Source organism: Mchenga conophoros, linkage group LG17 (assembly GCF_057382185.1).
Source record: "Mchenga conophoros isolate Kocher_MC1m ecotype Shallow Benthic linkage group LG17, M_conophoros_male_GT1.1, whole genome shotgun sequence".
NCBI lineage: Eukaryota > Metazoa > Chordata > Actinopteri > Cichliformes > Cichlidae > Mchenga > Mchenga conophoros.
This window is the reverse complement of record NC_140542.1, coordinates 12,110,683-12,129,871: the sequence shown is the minus strand read 5'-3', so window position 1 is coordinate 12,129,871 and position 19,189 is coordinate 12,110,683. Positions and strand designations below refer to the sequence as shown.

Below are 19,189 nucleotides of genomic sequence, written 5' to 3'. Positions count from 1 at the left end.
ATAACACAACATTCAGTGCTACAGATGCCACATTGGCTTTGTGGAGCCCAATGTAACATGTTTGGAAGAGAAGGTGGAGTACTGAGTTCTCAGCTAGCACCACCTAGCTTAGTAAACAAGTTGCCTATAAATGCGTATAGGTGTATTACAGACTTAATTGCTAATTAGTGATAATAAGTAACATATGAAAATAGTAGAAGTTTGAAGACCAAAACTTGAGTATTAAAAATGCCTATATCCAGAAGCTACAGCTACATGCGTCAGTAATTAGCTACCATTATAAGTATGAGACAAACTATCATTTTTTATACCAATTTTTCAATTCAATTTTATTTATATAGCGCCAAATCACAACAACAGTTGCCTCAAGGCGCTTTATATTGTAAGGTAGACCCTACAATAATACATACAGAGAAAAACCCACCAATCATATGACCCACTATGAGCAAGCACTTTGGCAACAGTGAGAAGGAAAAACTCCCTTTTAACAGGAAGAAACTTCCAGCAGAACCAGGCTCAGGGAGGGGCGGGGCCATCTGCTGTGACCAGTTGGGGTGAGAGAAGGAAGACGGGATCTCAAATTAGGGTTATAAACTTTAACAGACTGTAAACATTTTTTTCCTCTTGTAAAGCCATTTTAATATGGACGTCCACGGGGATTGACTCACTTTTGAAAGTAGCCTCAAGTGATTATTTAAGGAATTACAGTATTTGAATCTTTATAGTGGCTTCATTTTCAGCCCCAGGTCGTTGGGTTTTTAATTACATTTTTACAAGCCATTCAAGATTTAACATGTATTATCATTGGTGTGACACAGGGTTGTAGGAATAGTCTCCTACATTACTAAATAAAAAATAAAATCATTTATAAGAATTAAAGATTATTCTTTAATTATTTAACGACGGTAAGCCAATATAATTTGTGCTTGGCTTACAATCACAAAAAATGAATACTTCAAGGAAAAAAAGGCAAATGGAAAAAAAAAGTATCTAAAATATTCTGGTACAATTGTGCCTTCTATAGAGAAGAAGAAAAATAAATATATTAAATACACTCAACCTGACATAATAGAGCAGGTCTATTATGGCTTATATATAATAATTATACTTATAAGCCCTGAGGAAGCTTATGTTAGTATACAAAATAATAATTATAAAATGAATTCCATAAAATAAAATGAAAGCTTGGCAACCACTGTTATAATACACATTTTGCCCAACAGTTTTGTAAGTAAAACTATTAAGCAATAAAGAGGTTGCCTCACTAATGGCTGCCGGTGGATTTTTGGCAAGAACATTAGGTAAGGTCTTAAGTGCATTTAGTCCTAATGGTTCATTAATTAAAAATGGTAAGAAAAATAGCTGTCATTTAACACGGAGGTTCCCTGTCCTTACATAGTTCTAATTCCCTCAACTAAGGGCTTAAAAATATTTTAATATTTCTATTTTGCATTTGAAGCAGTGCACAGTTGCTCATCAAGGTCCTTTCACAGACTGTAAACTGCATAAAGTAAGTGGTAGTAAGTGGTTAGGACTTGGCAAGTACTGACTACTGGATGGGCTTTTCTTGATTTAGTCCAATAGCTACTCTCTAAAAGGAGAGCAAGAATAATTATGCTTGCAACATCATGAGTACACACACAGCCAAATCAGTGACGCTATCTTTTAATAAGAAAGTAACGTTTGGAAATAAAAACCTTTTTTGTAATAATGTGTATTATTAAAGAAAACATATACAGCATTTGATGGGGTAGTTGGACTCCCTTTATAGTTCACCTGAATGAATAAATGTAAAAAGGTAACAATCCCACGATGACCTCTTATCAATTTGCGTACTATTCAACCAGTGGAAAGCATATCAATGGGCTCTTAATATGCAGGTACAAATATAGTTGTTGAACGTGTGCATACTAAATAAATTTGGAGAATAAAATAAAACAATAAAAAAAGCAAAAGCAATCACTGATTGTTGACACAAGCTCCACTTGTTAAAATTAGCCAAATCTGCTGATTGTATGGTTACCACTGAAATACACCATACTGGCTGTGATTGAATTAATTCTTTAGTGAGGGGGCTAATCAAGACCACTTTGCTATGTTTTGAAAAATACAATAATTATGTTTATCCAGTGAAGCAGCATCCAAGCAAATTGGAACAATGACTCAATGAATGGCTGCGTTCATAGATAGAATGCTATAACAATGGGAGCCATTTAAACGATTGGCAAATAATGTGATTCCGTTATTATGTGTGACTCAAGCCCAAAGAGAAGCTGACTTTACCTTGATGGCGGTGGAGGCGATCTGGATGTGGTGCAGCTTGTGCAGGGTGCTCTCCCTGTCAATGAAGTAGGAGGCGGCCAGCTGGTGCAGAGCTTCCAGCGTCACAGCTGTGCCATTCGATTCACTCGCTTCTGATGTTCGACTCAACTTTCGCTTGTCCACAAATATCATTAATGACTCTTCCCCTGCAAAAACGCAGACGCAGTGACACATACAGATTGATTATTTATGACTCCTCCGTGCGAACATCATCATACTCTTTACATTAAACTCATAAAGATGGAAACCTGCTAAGAGAACAAACAGCCCTTGTTACTACACCCTAATTTAGTGATGACTCTATTGCTGTGTTGCACAAATTGAGATTTGTAGAAGTCTTATTAGTTATTATTTTTTCAGATAAAAGCTACATAAGTTTTCCACAATTGATCCTGCTAAAAAAAATTCCCCACCATTGCGCTGATCTAAAAGTGGTGGGAATGTGCCAGGAAACAAACAAACAGGGAAATTAAGAAGACTTCGATGCAATAAAAACTGGACATAGGCACTGAAGGACGTGCAGTTCAAAAATCAGCATTGCAAATTTTTTTGTACAGAGGTTGCAAAACACAATACTTTTTGTTAGCCAGCATAACTTTATATATTACAATATTTTTACAGAGCACTACTAGCACAGGCTAAAGGTAATGCTGCGTGTTATCTTTGGCGTGCAGCTGTATTTTCTTTCCTTTTGTTTGCAACCAATAATGTGCAAGATTGTCTCTCCGATCTATTTGAATACTGTTGGTATTCAGAGTTTATGCACAAGAGACAAAAGATGAAAAGAGCCAAACAGAGCAGCTGGGAGGTGATTGAACACCAGATAGCTGGGGGCTTTGCTGCACATTACAGCACTCAGGCTAACTTAGATCTATTGTTATGGAAACAGATGATCTACTGACATTTTCAAAGACAGATTTTACATGTTGAGTCAGAAAATCTGCGTTTAAAAAACATACAAATGATTCCACATTCTTGGCCAAAATTAACTTAAATATTTAGAGTAGTTGAACGTGTGCAAAACAAAAAGCTTTTGAGCATTAAACATGTTTAACTGACAGACTCCCTGCTGCTAGAGGTTTACTCTTATTCTGAAGATTACCCTTGATGGCAATTTACTTATTTGACAGACTAAAGTCAAAAGCAACAAGAATAGGCAGACAGAGACACTGTGCCTGCATATGTACTTGGTTCTTTTCAATAGAATAGTAGTTGGAACACAAGTTACAGCAATAAAACTGTGAAACTAAATTAAAAAATGAAAGTCCCTTTAGCATTTTTTATTTGGGTTTTGAAGTAGAGAAGAGAATTTTAAAGATGAAAGGGAAGTGAAAACGCTCCAAAGTCTCAACAGACAAGCAAAACATGAGGCTTTTTTCCCACTCTGTCAAATTCACTCTGGGTCTCAAGCTGAAATACTTGTAAAGATCCTGAAAAAGTTTCTTTAACTCTCTGTGGTCCAAGTCATCACCAGTGGTGACTGGGCTAAGATTAGTGTTAGGGTAGGGACAGAATTATGGTTGACACCTGTGATGACTTTGACATCAGAGGGTTAAAATTTCTTGTTGTGTAAAAAAGGCTGTGTTCATCTGGCTTCCTAAAACATCACCTTGTTATTCACGTTTTAAGACAAGTCAGTAAAAGCAAAGATAACCACAAGCTGTGTTCTTTATTTACCTCCCAGTGTAGCAGAGAGCAGGAAGTGGGTCCCGTATTTCCTGATAATGTTGTCTGTGATGGCGCTAAGACTGGGCCTCCTGCCCAGCTGCCTAATGGTCTGGAGGAACTCGGGGTCCAGAGGCAAGGAAAAGCCATTGTTCTCTTGTCTCTCCAGGGCCAAGCTGTTCACCTTCCATCGGCCAAACTCCCTGCAATTTCACACAAACACATGCTCACTGTAAGCAAAGGAAAACAACAACATGAATGTTGCATTCAAGCTCGCTTGAAAACAGTCCAGCTGAAGCCAAATGTTATATGGACTCCTCCATAATAAGGTCTTGATTAGTCTTTCCTTTGCCTTCAATATGTGAGAAGAATCTCTGTTTTGGCTGTTTTGGGACATTTCCTCTAGACACACAATGCAAAGACTAAATCTACCACATTGATCTGAACAGTAGTTGCAAAGAAATGAAAATAGGGTCCCTTGCCGTTTTAAAGCAGGCAGGACACAGCTTACTCCTCACAATGAGGCCCATATTCAGAACTGTTCCTTGCTGGGCATAAAATGTGATGTATGCATAACCTCTAAGTGAATCATGTGTGCCACTCTTTAAAAGATGAATGATCTCATGCTGTTCCTACCTCCGGCTCACAGAATTGCTTTGCACCATGGTGTAAAAAATATTGTGTTTTTCCACCAATTTTAAATAATAGAGCAATCTTTTCACATCTCCAGTCACTGTTTGAGGAGCTGTCGCTGGACAGTCTGTAATCATGCGTGGAGTCTTGCTGCTTTTAGGACCTCTTTTGGAGAGAACAGGCTTCATCTGTAGCCGATTGATATTCAGCCTCGCCTTGGAGTATGCCAGCTGCCTTTATCTACCAAGTGCAGACTGAGTGCTGCGGCTTGATGCATAGATTAGTGCTATTCAAATACAGCTGGTAATAAATAAGGTTCTTCCCGCAAACTAGCAGGGGAGAAATCTAAGACCTTTCAGTCATATTGGGTAGTTGACTTGGCTTTTGGGAAATTTGCTCGAGGCGTTAGGGTAAAATATAACCTGTTATATCAAAGAATGGCTGCAACACAAGCATAACATGTCTCCTCAAAGATGTATTACAAAACCAAATGAACTTTAACCTTCTGAGATCTGATTTCTCCATTTGCAACAACCCCAACCTAAACCCTTGCTTTAATCGTAGGCAATCAGAATATGAATATATTGTTTTATTGAATATATCTCCAAAGTGTTAGCAATCAGGGAACAAAAACATTAAATGTTCTCACTGGAAGACATCAAAAACTATCTAAATGTTTCCAGATAGGTCTTTTTTGCCTTTTTCCAAAACATATGTTTAGGGATTCGTTTATTACTTACGAGGAGTTGATTAAAGTAAATCAAGTTCTGGGAAATAATTTTAAAACAATGAACCTTTATTGCTTGTCCTTCTTTTATGCATAAACTGTTACAATTGTTATTACTCATAATGTCCAAAGTTTCAAAAAGTAAGTCAGCATAGGCTTTGCGAGGCAAAAGTCCACACCATCGGTTACACACCATCGGTTACACACCATCGGTTACACACCATCGGTTACACACCATCGGTTGCACACCATCGGTTCAAAAAACTGAGCATTTTGTTTTTGTTTTCATTTTAAATTTGAACTTTTAAATTCACTGCAGAGCCTGGTCAACTTTTACACCTATAAATATGTATGTATAGATATATATTACATGAAACCCAGACAGATCATCTAAGATTTAAATCGTCAACAAATATTACCAGAAATTTTGATTTTGATTTGATTTGATTTTTTATTGATTAGCATTCAAATATCTCAGTGAAAACAGAACAAAGATCTACCACAAAGCAAGAAAGCATGAGACAAGGCTAATCAAAAGGTATTGGCTGAAGCATTTGCTTATTATCCCAACCCTTTTCACAAAATATATTTTTGTATGCAGCTCCTGTACACAGGGCTCGAAGCAAATAATAAAACAAAGCAAAAACCAAACAAACAAACAAACAAACAAACAAGAAAAAAACCCAAAAAACTTTCCACCTTAGATAAGTAACTACATCAAAGCAAAAGAATCAAGAGGGTTTTTTTTTTTTTTTTTTTTGGGGGGGGGGGGGGGGGGGGTTGCTCTTTTCATTCTTGGTTTATATATTTTTCTAATACTCTATTTTTAAACATATTTTTAAATACCAGAATGATGAGAAAAAGCTAACTATTTATTTTCATTTGTTGCTGTTACTCAGCAGAGAATACTGAAAAACATCTCTACAGTATTTAATTGTGTCCAACATTATCCCTTTTTATAAATTGATTGTGTAATGGTTCACTGTGCAAGATGCTCTAACACAGCAGCACCTCATGTCAGTTCTTTCGCATTATATATTATTTTAAATTACAATTTCCACAAAACCTTAACCACTGAAAAGGTGCCCACCAGTTTCCATGCTTACCTTCAATTAAGTGGGGACCATAATTGCATACTATATTGCATTTTAAGTCTTTATCAATATGACAATATCTGAAAACCTAAATGCTGTAGGTCACCAGACTAATATACCACTGTCATTAAACAAACACTCATAAACTCCAGAAGATTTTTAATTAGTAAATGAACAAATAAGTATATGAATAAACAAACAAACAAATAAATGCAGTCTACCAGTGGTGACCTAACTTATAAAGCTTCATATTGTTTTACTACTATTCTGAGATGCAGAAGCCTTCTTTATTGCCCACAATATTAAAGCCAATGTTGAGATGTAGGTCATGTACTGCAGTCTTTTTTTGTTACAAACTCTACTTCATATGTTTCCCTAACTGTCATTTTCACAAATGTGTCCATGCCCTGGTTTGTGTGTTGATTAGATCCAATATTCACAAAACTGTACATGCACTTAATAACAAAATAATGTACTTCGATGTACCTGTTCACTGATCTGCACACTGTTGATTTTCACACCTTTTTAATTTTGATTTATTTTATACTTGTATCTGGTCGGAAATTGCACAGCGTTAAGCATTTCACTGCATGTTGTACTCTGTATGATTGTGTATGTGGCAAATAAAAGTTGAATTTGAGATTTGAATATTCCTGAAAACTGAAAACAATATTCCTGTATCTTTATCATTTTCTTCTTTTCAGGCACATAAAACATAAACATATGTAGTTATTTTTTTACTCAGCTCTGCTGGGATTAGCTGATTGTCGTCTTTGTAGCTTGCCAGTACGTGTGTTGCCAACAGGAAAGTTGTAGCGTGCCCTCTGATTGGGAAACTATGCACCACTCACATGGTTGAAGGTTGAAGGGTGTTTCTCCCATCTCTTCCTTATCTGCCTTTATAAATGTGGATACTGACAGAATGACAAATAGCTAATAATAAATGATAATACTGACCTGCTGATAAATCTGTCGGGCTCTAGTGTCTGTTCTTTGTAGGTCTCTGTTGAAGGTTAAATAGCATTCTGTTGTTATACACTGCTTTGCTAGGTATTTCTTTCAGGAAGATGTAATCTGTGTTGTAACTGAAGCTTTAGTATCTTTCAGAGGATTTCACAAGAGATAAAAGATAACAGGATAATACTGACAACTTCCACATGCCTGAGCTACCATCTTATGTGATATATATAAGAAGTAATCTATCAATCATTCAAAAAACTATTTTTGCTGTAGATTTCTTCACAGCTTGAAATGTCCTTACAAAGAACCCAGTGAAAACTGGGATTTATCACCTCCCTCTCGAGTACTCGAGTACATACTCCCTACATTCCACAGACACATGCCAGCTTCAAAATGCAAAGATAAATGCACGTGCATTCACACACCCTGCAGCTTCAAACATCTGAACAAAGCTGCCCTTGCTGCAACAACTTTGCTATCGCCCAGAACATCGCATAGTCCCCATGGGTGCGGGCTTGCTGCCAATCAATTTTCCACCAATAACAATGACCCCCTGAGAAAAATACAAAACAGAAAACAGCTCATTAAGTCCTGTTTCATGTTGGTGTTTCTCTATAACGAGCGGCCATTAGTGTTTCTTTCCATCCGCTGGGGCCATCTGAAGGAGGGAGCAATGGAGAGAGAAAGAAGGAGAGCGGTGCCGTGATCGGCACACTGCCTCGCTATCCTGCTCGCTGATGGACATTTTCGAACGGTGTCACAGCTAAGCTGCAGAATAACAGTGTCTGCACACACATGCACACGTTTGTTGACGAAGACTGCAAATCAATCTCACCGTTTTGCACGTAGACGCACAAAGAGATCTTGCATTTCATGGAAGAGTGCAAGTTTATTTCACCCCTTACTCTTCTCAGTGAGACTGGAGTTGAGTAACTGGAATACCCTATCACACACACACACACACACACACACACACATAATAGGTAGGCTTATTTTACCCACAGCTCTGTGCAGCAGGGGCTTCCTGCGCTTCTACCTGTCACACCCCCCTCTGAGCAAGCTGGAGTGCTGTGTGAACCAATAGGTGGAGAGCGACACAGGTCATGATCAGAGCCATCACCAGATGTCTCAGATACATCACTCAGTATGGACTGCCTGAGGGCGTCTTATTGTCCAATAGAACAAACCACAGAATGAATCGAGCGTGCTGATACAGTTGAAATATGGCAACAAGCAAAGCAATGCACACTTCAGTCGGTTCACTATGTCACTGAGCACACCAAGGGAGTGTCTGCTTCTTCTGATCTTCCCCCAATGTGGGAATTACTGCAAGGAAATTAAATATTTTAAAATATTCATTAAAAAATATGCAGTTTAAAAACATGAAAGTGTACTTTGTTGTGAATCAGTTTAAAGCAGCAGTAGGATTGGAGGATTTTCCTTTTTTCGATCTCTTTGTTGTTTTTATTCAATCTGAAAATTACTGGCCCTCAAGATATCTATCTGTCCTTTTCATGTGCCAAAAATGCTACATCTATATATGAAATGTATATGTATATATAATCACACCATCTGCTTCAGATTTTAAGCTGCGGTATCAGGAGACAGTCTATGTTTAGAAATATTTTTTAAAAATAGTAAAATGTTAATTATATTCTTAGATTTTTAAGGTTTTTCTGCTTCTTTTAAGTGAATTTAAATGCATCTAAGTCATTTTTGGCTTCAGGTTTCATTCTGTATTTGTCGTGTAAATCTCAAGCAAGGTGGTGCAATGTTAGCACAATCACCTCACAGCACGAAAGTTCTGGGTTTAAACCTGCTGATGTTCTACTTGTGCCTAGGTGCAGATGTGAGATAAGCAAAGCTCTAAGTAGCCAGTAGTAGAGTAGTAGATGAGAGAAGAACCATATTACTGCCAGGCCGTTTCTAAGTGTATGACTGAAGAAGATGTAGAAACAACAACATACACACAAGTTTTTCTTTTTATATTAAGGTACAAATTTGTTCCCAGAGATTCTGGTCTTTGTAAAAACCAGTACAGCCTGTTTAGAATAAAACTGTAGTAAAAGGCACGTCCCTAAAGACAGGTAGAAAAGACTACATCATTTAAAAATGTATTACGTTAAGGATTCAGACCTCGAGTCAAAATCCTCATACACATTTTATTTAAAAAAATGCATAAGAAATATATCATGGTGATGATACATCAGTAATCATACAAAACCAAGTCGGAATAATGCACATCAGCTGATGTTGATCAATTAGGCTGAACGTGTCTTTGGCTCATTTACAAACTGCAACACAGTCACACTTGATCAGCATTGTGTGAATGCATCATGTAATTGATTAATAACACAAACCTCTGCCCTTGATCTGTATACAGTACTGAGACTAATGACACTTGAATCTGAACCACTGCCATTTACGCACATGTGCACATTTTGCAAAAACAGATTTATTATACAGGGGTTTATTTTTTCCTTTGGCTGTTTGTTTTTATAATATAATTTATTTAAAATTATTCTGTGTCTGTAAGTTAGGTTGGCATGAATAATCCTCACAGCTTCTACAGGTCTACGGCTCTTTTGGTGTCTCTTTCAAGTTAATTCTAGTGCGCTATAGTGCATTTTCATTTCCACCCACCAGAAGAACAATTAAATGTCACAAAGAAAGAAAAATAAGCTTGACTTGTCTTTGCAGGTGTTCTGCTTGTATTCGTACACTCTTTCCGGCAGCGAGGCAATTACTGTTAAAGACAGTTTTCCTCCATCTCTCATTTCTTTGCTGTTTTACTCAGATACTCTGTAATGACTTTACAGCAGTTAGGTCCTCATCATTGCGCTACGAAACTCTGGATTCAAACTGTGATTCATGAAGAAAAAAAATAAGAAAAGAAATTCCAATATTTAAACACTGGAGAAAACTTTGACCTACATGATAATTAATGCACATTTGCCAGTGGAATAAAGGGGATGACATTAATTAAATACTTTTCTTTCCCGATTGCTTCAGAAAAGTCTAATTTCACCTTTGACATCAGGCAGTACTGTACCTTTCTTTAATGATATACTTGTCTTTCCTTTCACATATGATTTTCCTCTCATACAGCTTATGTTTACTGTTTATATGATGGTGTATTCCAAATGCCAATTAGATCCTGTTCACACTGGTAAATGAGAGCCTGTCTTGCACAATTTTGTCATTGGTTAAGTTTGTTACTTTTTTCACTCTTGCTAAAATAATCAAATTGCTGCAAGAAATGAAACTGAAATTCTTGACTGAGCTTGAGCAAATGGCCCTCACATGGCAGGTGTGTTGCAAGAGGAAGCAATAACTGATTCATTATGTAGAGCCTGTGTTCACTATTGGCATTTTATGGATGAACATGAAAATTTCGTAGATATCTTCACTTTATTTGTTATATCTGTGCAGCAGTACAATCCATTAATAAGGTAAAGCTCTGTGCAAAAGTCTTGAGCCACACCTCATTTCTTGATCTTTTGCTTCCAAAGAACCAGATTTGTATTGTTTTAAAAGTATTCTTGTGCAACAGTATTGACCTACGAATGAATCAAACATGAATAACACACCTAAATTAAGAGGTGTGTTTAATACACAACTTAGGAAAGAATCAGTTTTAAATTACTATCCTTGAGAGCTTTATTACCGGCAGCCAGTGGCAAAAACACATAATTTGTGCCCATTTCTTTAGTTGAATCTATAAAATTCCAAAAATAATGCAGTATGACAGCCATAAATATATCTATATTTGCACCAAAAGTGATTCCAAAAGAGCTATTAGCCGAAAACGCGGCATATCTCAGCATGGGGCATAGGGTGTCCTTAAAATATCAGAGGAAACTACACAACTGGAGGACAAAACAAGAAGTGACAGGTCTAAAAACTATCAACCGCGGATGAACTGTATCTGAGAGTCAAGGCCTTATGAAACATAAAAAAATCCAGTAAAGACCTCACACAGGACATGATAGATGCATCGTGGTTCATCTATTGTTCACTGTTCAGAAATTGTACCCATATCCCAAATGGTCTCAGTGGGAGAATGGTTGTTCCTGTGTTCCTTCCTTCAGGGAAACAAAGAGAAAGGGCTGAGGGAGGCCAAACTCCTCCACGACGATTGCCTGGAGAACTACTCCTGAAGGTTACTTAAAGAAATTAAAGAAAGCCTGCCTAACAGCATTCAGGATATGTTGAAGAATAAAGGGGGTCATACTAAATATTGACTTTCGAACTCGTTAGAAATGTGCAAACTCTGTTTTTACCTCATGTGCTGTATTTCTATGTACAGGATCTTTGCTGCTTTCAATAAATTGCTGCAATGAATCCCAGCAAAACCACAAATAAATAAGGAGAGGCTTAAGACTTTTGCACAGTTCTGTATTTGTGACCTGGAACATAGCCATGACAACATTAATCTGTAATTTCTTTTAAAAAAGACATAAAAAGGACCTTTAATTCATAGTGATTAAAGCCACTACAGGAATGTATTCAATTAAAAGAAAACAGGGCAAGACACAAATAGTACTGCTAATAAATTTTGATGAATAGTAAATTGAAAACACATTTTCATTTCACTATTTAAAACATTACTTAAAGAAGAAGTAAAAACTTGCTAGCAGCACTTCATCATTATTATTTTATCATGATTTACAAACACATGCATCTCATCAATAAAGGCTAAGTAAGAACATATTGTTGTGTTTTGTAGCTGGGTTACCCCAGATACCAAAATAACCCACTGTGCAAAACAGTTGCTTGATGTAGACTCAAAGTTATTTCAAGGACCTCCCTAAAGAGAATAGAGCAAAATGAGAGAAATGTCCTTCATGCTCCGTTCAGTAAGATAAACCAAATGTACATGCATTTAGAAAACCTTGCGAGCAAACCGCGGACACTCCGCCGCTTTCGATGTCACATTTTCTTTTCCTTTACTGCGGTTTGCTTCTCCCTCCTCATTTAATCTGATGTGACGTTGATCCTTCTCAATATGCATGCATCATTAGCAACAGGGAAATGGTTTTTAGAAATTAAGAATTACAAACAAAGAGGCTTTTCTTTTGAGTGACATCAAAAGAAATTCTACTCGTGCCAGTTGCGTAATGAGCATATCCCAGAAAGACACCTTCATAGTGGCTCCCATCAACTTTGTTAATTGAGCTACTTATGATGCCGTCTTTAAAAAATGAGTTGGAGAGTGAAATGAGAGTGGGAGTGGGATGGGAGAGGAGAAAACAGACTCTCACCCTCCCCGTTTCTTTTCGTCATTGACGCGCCAGATAAACAAACTAGGGAAGAAAGGAAGATCAAGACGGGGAAAGTGAGTGTAATGATGTAGTTAATAGCTGCTGGTTGTGAACGCTTTGCAGAATTGCCACCAACAGTTTGTCCAACAACATCAAACAAACATTAGACCATTAATTTGTGAGAATCCTATTAAACCCGCTGAGAGGTCCTATAAACAAGGCAACATACTGCTTCCTGTTCATTCGGATTTTTCATGCCTTTGATATAACTAAGTGATACTCGAGTACACGTTCCCAACACTCGACTACCACCTAAGAGTGTGACCTGTGTCGGTGGGAATCTAAAACTCCTGTAGACCAAATATATGAATTGTGAATGCAAAATTATGCAGTGTAAGCTATAATAATACTGCATGTATAATACTTTAATACTGTTTTGTCTAATTATGGAATAATGATGAAACATTTTATACACAAACACTAAATACTAAAAACAATTAGAATAAAATTATGACAAACTTAAAAAGATGAATGACATTAAAAAAACAAGGAAATTATTTCCCTGTTGTTTTTCTTCCCACCTTCGGATTGTCAGGCAGTAATAAAAGAAATGAGCTGTCGTGCTGATGTGTATCATTACTGTGTTATTAAAATTATTGCTAGTGACACTGCACCAGCTGCTGGACGCTAGTAGGGATATTTTCCAATATTGTGCACCCTTGAAATCGAGAGTTCACATTACATACTTTTAAAGGCATTTAGCTGTATAATGTATTCAGTTAGGTAGACTTGTTCAAGTTGGATACCCTTTAGTCAAAACATGGCTTTAAATATAATGTTAACCAAAGTGAGTTCAGATTTTTGCACCAGTTTTACTCTTCTCTTTCTTTTCTCTTTTTTCCAGGACCATCAACAAAGGACCAAGTGAGGGCACATCTTTCCCTCCATCAGTTAGGCTTTAAAAATCCTATCAATCCACTGAGTTAACTAATGATGTGGCGTGACATGAAAACATTCTCTTGGTTATACCAAAAAAACCACACTTTCTAATGAGGAGGACAAATGATTCACCAGAGGAAAGAGCAGAAGGAGAAAATAAACCCCTCACAAAAATCATGTAAGTCGACTGCAATGAGTTGACAGTTTTTTCTGATTTTAGACAATTTCTACAATAGTTTTCAAAAAAAAAAACTTGCAGAATCCATGCAAAGCTGTGCATATAGCATCTCAGCTCGTTACCAAGACACTTTCTGTTGTTATTTCCTTTAATTTGACGCTTGTCTGTACTTTTGTTTTGTGGCTTCTCAGAGACAGCTGTCACTTCTAGCACACAAACAGGCCTAAAAGCAGAGCTGTAACCCATACTGGCAATCCTCATTTTCGCAGCCTTCATCAGAAAACAACCAATTGCTGTCTTTTTTTTTTCTCGGTTTTCTTCTAAAAGAATGTGTTATGGCCTTAGTGCCGAATGTTGTGCTTTGTTTCGCTCGTTCTGTCTCCTGTGTCTCAGGTACCGCCTTTCCCCCGTGGAGCAGGTAATTGCGCACGGCTGTCTCCATTCGGCTGTCGGGGACAGAGTACAAAGGCTGGGAGAAAAGGTGCAGCGTGGTGCCTGTGGACTCATTCTGTGGAATCGTGTTGCGCTTACACCTTAGGAGAGTCTTTAGCTTACTTTTTTGTTCAGCTTTTATCCCAGTTCATTGCTTGTTTTGGTGGAAGCTACTTTTCTTTTCCCTTTTAAAAATTAGTAACTTGTGATGAATGGTTAATTTCATCACTCACGTTTCAACTTCCCTGATTATTTATGCCCAGAAAACTTTTAAACTTTTAAAATTTGTCAGAAAACCTGACAGCAGAATGAAACAAATATTTGTATAGCTTTAAAAGAGCGGCCTACCTTTTTGTTTAAAAATCAAAGCATTTATTAAGGGCAGTAATAAAACATTGTGTTAGAACAGTTTGGGCAGAGCATGAAAAAATTACCTTCGGCTCATTTTAAAGTTTCACAGCAAACAGCTGAATAGTAATAACCGGTGTTGGTCAAGTTACTTGAAAAAAGTAATCAGTAACTAATTACTGATTACTTCCCCAAAAAAGTAATCCCGTTACTTTACTGATTACTTATTTTCAAAAGTAATTAATTACTTAGTTAAAAACACGATTTACAACCTGAATAGGTGATAAAGAAATAGATCTTTAAACCCAATTGTACTTTTTCTGCATAATCCATCATACAAAATGTAATCAAATGGAAAAGTCCCTTTTTAAAACTTGTTTTATTAGTTTTAATCTTTTAACTTTATGCATCAAGCAAAAATTTAATTATATGCAACATTCTCTGACTGGAAGGAACTTGTTTAATATTTAAACCTATTTTCTGCACATTCCAGCACATAAAATATTTTTTTTGTGTGTGTTTACACTCAGTCTTTCAAATAGATGCAAGTAAAACACAGCAGAAAATAAATAAAGTCAAAGACTACACTGTAATCCCTAACAGTTGTCCTAGCTCATAACTAATAAGCTCATAACACTCAAATGTCGTTTTGTAGTTGAGCAAACTATAAAGTATTGAGCTCTGTTGGCTTTTATGCAGCTTTAATTGAATAGGGCTCAATATTTTTTAGCTAATTTTTTTTGGAACGCTCAGAAAGTTTAAGAAGCATATATTAGTGACGTTCTGGTGGGTGGAGTCTTGTCGCTCCCTCAGGAAAGCTGAGTCAGCCATCTTGAATTTACCTTGATGCAGGGAAGATTTGGCCAGCCCTGTGGATTAAGAGTCCCCAACTTCAACCCACCACGACCACCACCTTATTTTTTTTCATCAACTGCCCTAAATTTGGTAAGTCTAACGTGTTTTTGTTTTGTTTAAATTTAATTTCGATAAACATTCTTTTTTTATTTTTTACTGGAAATATATTCGTACTTTGTGCACAGTGAATGTTTGTTATAAATGAATTCGAATCCAAGTAATTGTAATTTTTGAAGTTTTCGAATGTGACAAATACGTAATGTTATTTCAAATTAGAATGGTGTAACGTTTTGGCGGTTTTCCGTGGGGGACAACATTTCCCATAATGCATTGTATTCTTGCCCGGGAGGTTGACGGTGGCAGTTCTAGCTCCATGCGTTTGAACTTTCTACTAAAACGTTCTACTGTCCGTTTTTACCGGTTGTCGTATTCGCCGGTAATGCACGTGCGTATTGTGAGTATACTTATTTCAATAATTGTCCGTGTTACACAGTCAGTAGTTTACGCTGTTGAGCTGTGTGTGTGTGTGTGTGTGTGTGTGTGTGTGTGTGTGTGTGTGTGCTAGCATGAAGCGAACAATAATAAACAACATGAGTGTGTTATCATTATGGTAATTAGACACATGTTTGTATTTTTTCGTAGTCTCAAATGTGTGGTTGTGAGATAATCTCGAAATCCTTTTAACAGTTTAGAGGGGTATTCCACTAAGCGAGCTCTACAAGTCAAGGCTTGCGGAAAAATGCATCGCCTGATTCAGCCTAACATTATACACTGGTCGAACTCTGTGCTACGAACGAAGTTCAGCTAAATTGTTCGCGCTAATTCGACAAGGCTCAACCAGCCAGACTGAGGCGCCTCCTTGACACCTTTAAGCCAGACCCTATCGATCTTTGATAGATAAATTGAAATGAAATGAAAATAAAGAGCCACGTTCTGCTCCCAGGCTAAGAAAGAATCATTGATGCAGACTGTGCGGATCACAAATACTCCCTAACCTGTAAGGCTGGGGTGTCCAAACTTTTTTCACTGAGGGCCACTTACTAGAAATTAGGTAAATAACCTTAACTTTAGTGTATTAAAGATCACAAAATCACTTAAAAGTGGTCGAATATGTTATATTGTTGAATATAATTAAAGACAAAACTGCCTTCATCACAGCTTTCCATAAATGGATCTTTATTGATTCAGTCAGAAAAAGCTTTGGTAGCTTATTTTCAGAACAGCAGCCTCAGATTTCTTCTTAGACAGAAGATTTACAGCACAGAGAAAAAACAATAAAGGGGAAAATAGGACGGGTAAATTTCAAGTTTGATATTTAAGTTATTAAGCTTAGCAACACACCTATCAACATTAGTTTGAAACAGTTAACATTAACAGACTGAACTGGACTTAATAACAGGAGTGCATATAATCTTAGTAAATTATTGTGGTGAGTATCAGCTGCGCTGGGTATGTAAATCGGGCCATCCAGCTGCGGTGCTGATTTGACGTCACACAAATGTCACTTGATCAAGGAGCAGATCTGCATCAGATGAGATCAGCTGACTACGTGTGTGTGTGCTGTGCAAAAAATGTTTTTGAATATTAATAAGTCGTCTTTGTGCACATATTGTTTACAGATATCAGACTGCAAAGAGTACTACAGAGAGTCAACATTTCACCAGTTGTCAGTGGGTGAGTTTTATAATTTGTCCTAATTTAAATAAAAAATAAATACAAAGAAACTAGAGAATTTTGCCCTGAATTATTCAAAATTTTTAGATTTTTTTGGGTTACCCTTCTAGATTGACAAGTTTAGCCCGTTACACAAAAAGTTTGGACACCCCTGATCTGTAACAATGACAATCAGAACATGGCTATCCAACACTTTGTTTTTACTCTGCATTTGTGTAAATACTATTCTAATAGATATTGTATGTTCATCTAGGAACAGCATGATGTAAATACAAGACGGGCCCTCGTCCTTCGTGCACTTCCTGTGTACACCTGCGTGAAGATGCCTCCACGTTATTCAGGACTTGTGATGTAAGTGTACTGGCCTCAGCATCAACCATATGACATCACTCAGAACTCAAGGAGAACCAGGGTGTATATCAGGAAGGAGGTTCAACACAGTCCTCATCTGACTTGTTTTCTCCCATATATCAACTATTGTTGAATAAGATTGCAAGAAGATTGTTACGCATAAACCAGAAAACATGAAAATAGTTTTAAAGATTATTAAACAAAAACAAATCCACAGATAAAAACTCTCCCTTTTAAAATTCAAGTGTTCTATTTTTTTGGAGGTGCCATGTTGTGGTCAGAGAAATGTTTGGTAAATAACAAAAACAAATATCTTGGCATATATTTATTATTGAAAACATTTATTTAAACATATGTTTTGAAACCAAACCCAAATTAAGATTATTGTAATGCATCATGATGTATCGCAATATCAAATTAAATCGTTGACATTATAATCCTAAAAGAAACGTGTGACTTATGAAGATTCACACCTCTAATCAGTAGCATGATTTGTGTCCTTGTGGGGCTGAACTCATTCTTGTATAATTTTTGTTTTGCAGTCAGCAGATGGTCCAGACCTCACTGACACTCCTGTGGCTCTGCTGACAGTTGTCACGGATGACACTACTGATTCGGCCCTCTTCAGTCCCGAAAGCATCTGCATTGTCGTTGAGGATGAAATACTTGTGAATGGTCCCACAAATCTGGCTGAGTCATTTCTCCTGCTCTTTGGGTACATCTATGCACTAGACCTACAATACCCAAAGAAACTTGAGCTTACATTCACATTTATCCAGAAGGTTGTGATGTGCCTTGAGGACAACAAACCACTGAAAGGGCGTCTACTGATGCTGAAGAATGATTTGTTCAATGAGTGAATCACTCAGAATGGACTACTTGTTGAGCTGAGTATTGAGGAAGCTTTTTTTTGTTTGTTTTTTTCCTAATCATTTGCCTCTCCTACCTCACATTTAAGATGAATGACTGTTCAGTTCATGCACTATTCATGTTTAATGTTCTGTTGCCTAATACGTAAATGCACTGCCTTGATGTTTGTTCCCTATAAGTACAGCAGTGGAAACAGTACTGTTTTTTTTATGTATTTTTAAAAAAAGAAAGTGAGCTGCAGCTGTCAAGGTACAGTAAGTGTTAAATGCCTCAATGTTCTAATAGCTGCAATTGCTGTTAATACTGAAAATGTTATTGAATTTTAGAATTGAGATGGAGACCCTTGGAGTCTTTTTCTCTTGTTTTATTTATTAAGCACTTTTTTATGAGTGAGCTCTGTTGTTTGTGCCTTTTTAAAAGCACATTGTGTTTAATAAAAAGTTGTTAAATTGTTAGTGTTGTTACTTTCATGTTTTCTAACACTTTTAGCTGATTATAATTTACTGGGCAAACAGTTTAGAATTATTTGTAAGTGTATTTCCCACAGTATTTTAAAAATATTGAAGATTTTAAGTGTTATTTCCCATATTATAAGTGAGAAAATATGAAAAAGTTTGAGTTTATTTCCCACATCGTATGAGTTGCAATATGTAAAATATTTTGAGTGTATTTCCCACCTTAATTAAGTTGAAAAATATTGAACATTTTGAGTTTATTACTCCCTAATTATAAGTTGAGGAATATCAACATTTATGAGTTAACATTGAGGTAATTTAAGGCAACTGCAACTATAATTTTTATTGTAGTTAAACTTAAAACTTTTAAAAACATCACTAAAAAATTGTTGTGTAATCTGTTACACAACAATTTTTGAGTT

General features: G+C 36.6%; 1 protein-coding gene and 1 long non-coding RNA gene across 4 annotated transcripts in view; one reads left to right on the top strand and one right to left on the bottom strand.

Moving 5' to 3' along the window:
- LOC146555126 (BMP/retinoic acid-inducible neural-specific protein 3-like) overlaps positions 1 to 19,189 on the bottom strand; it is a 68,707-nt gene that overhangs the window by 34,103 nt on the left and 15,415 nt on the right. For both annotated transcript variants that reach the window (XM_085251828.1, XM_085251827.1), the window contains 2 exons: positions 4,000 to 4,190; positions 2,284 to 2,468 (listed from right to left, as the gene is read on the bottom strand). In XM_085251828.1, coding sequence (XP_085107954.1) covers positions 2,284 to 2,468; positions 4,000 to 4,190 — 376 coding nt within the window. The remainder of the gene's footprint in view (positions 1 to 2,283; positions 2,469 to 3,999; positions 4,191 to 19,189) is intronic.
- Positions 15,348 to 18,767, top strand: LOC146555127 (uncharacterized). 2 transcript variants are annotated; one of them, XR_014889165.1, is made up of 4 exons: positions 15,348 to 15,507; positions 17,037 to 17,087; positions 17,345 to 17,442; positions 17,985 to 18,767. It is a non-coding gene; the product is annotated as an uncharacterized LOC146555127 (long non-coding RNA). The 2 variants fall into 2 exon arrangements; XR_014889166.1 differs by having other exon boundaries at positions 15,348 to 15,871; positions 17,037 to 17,091.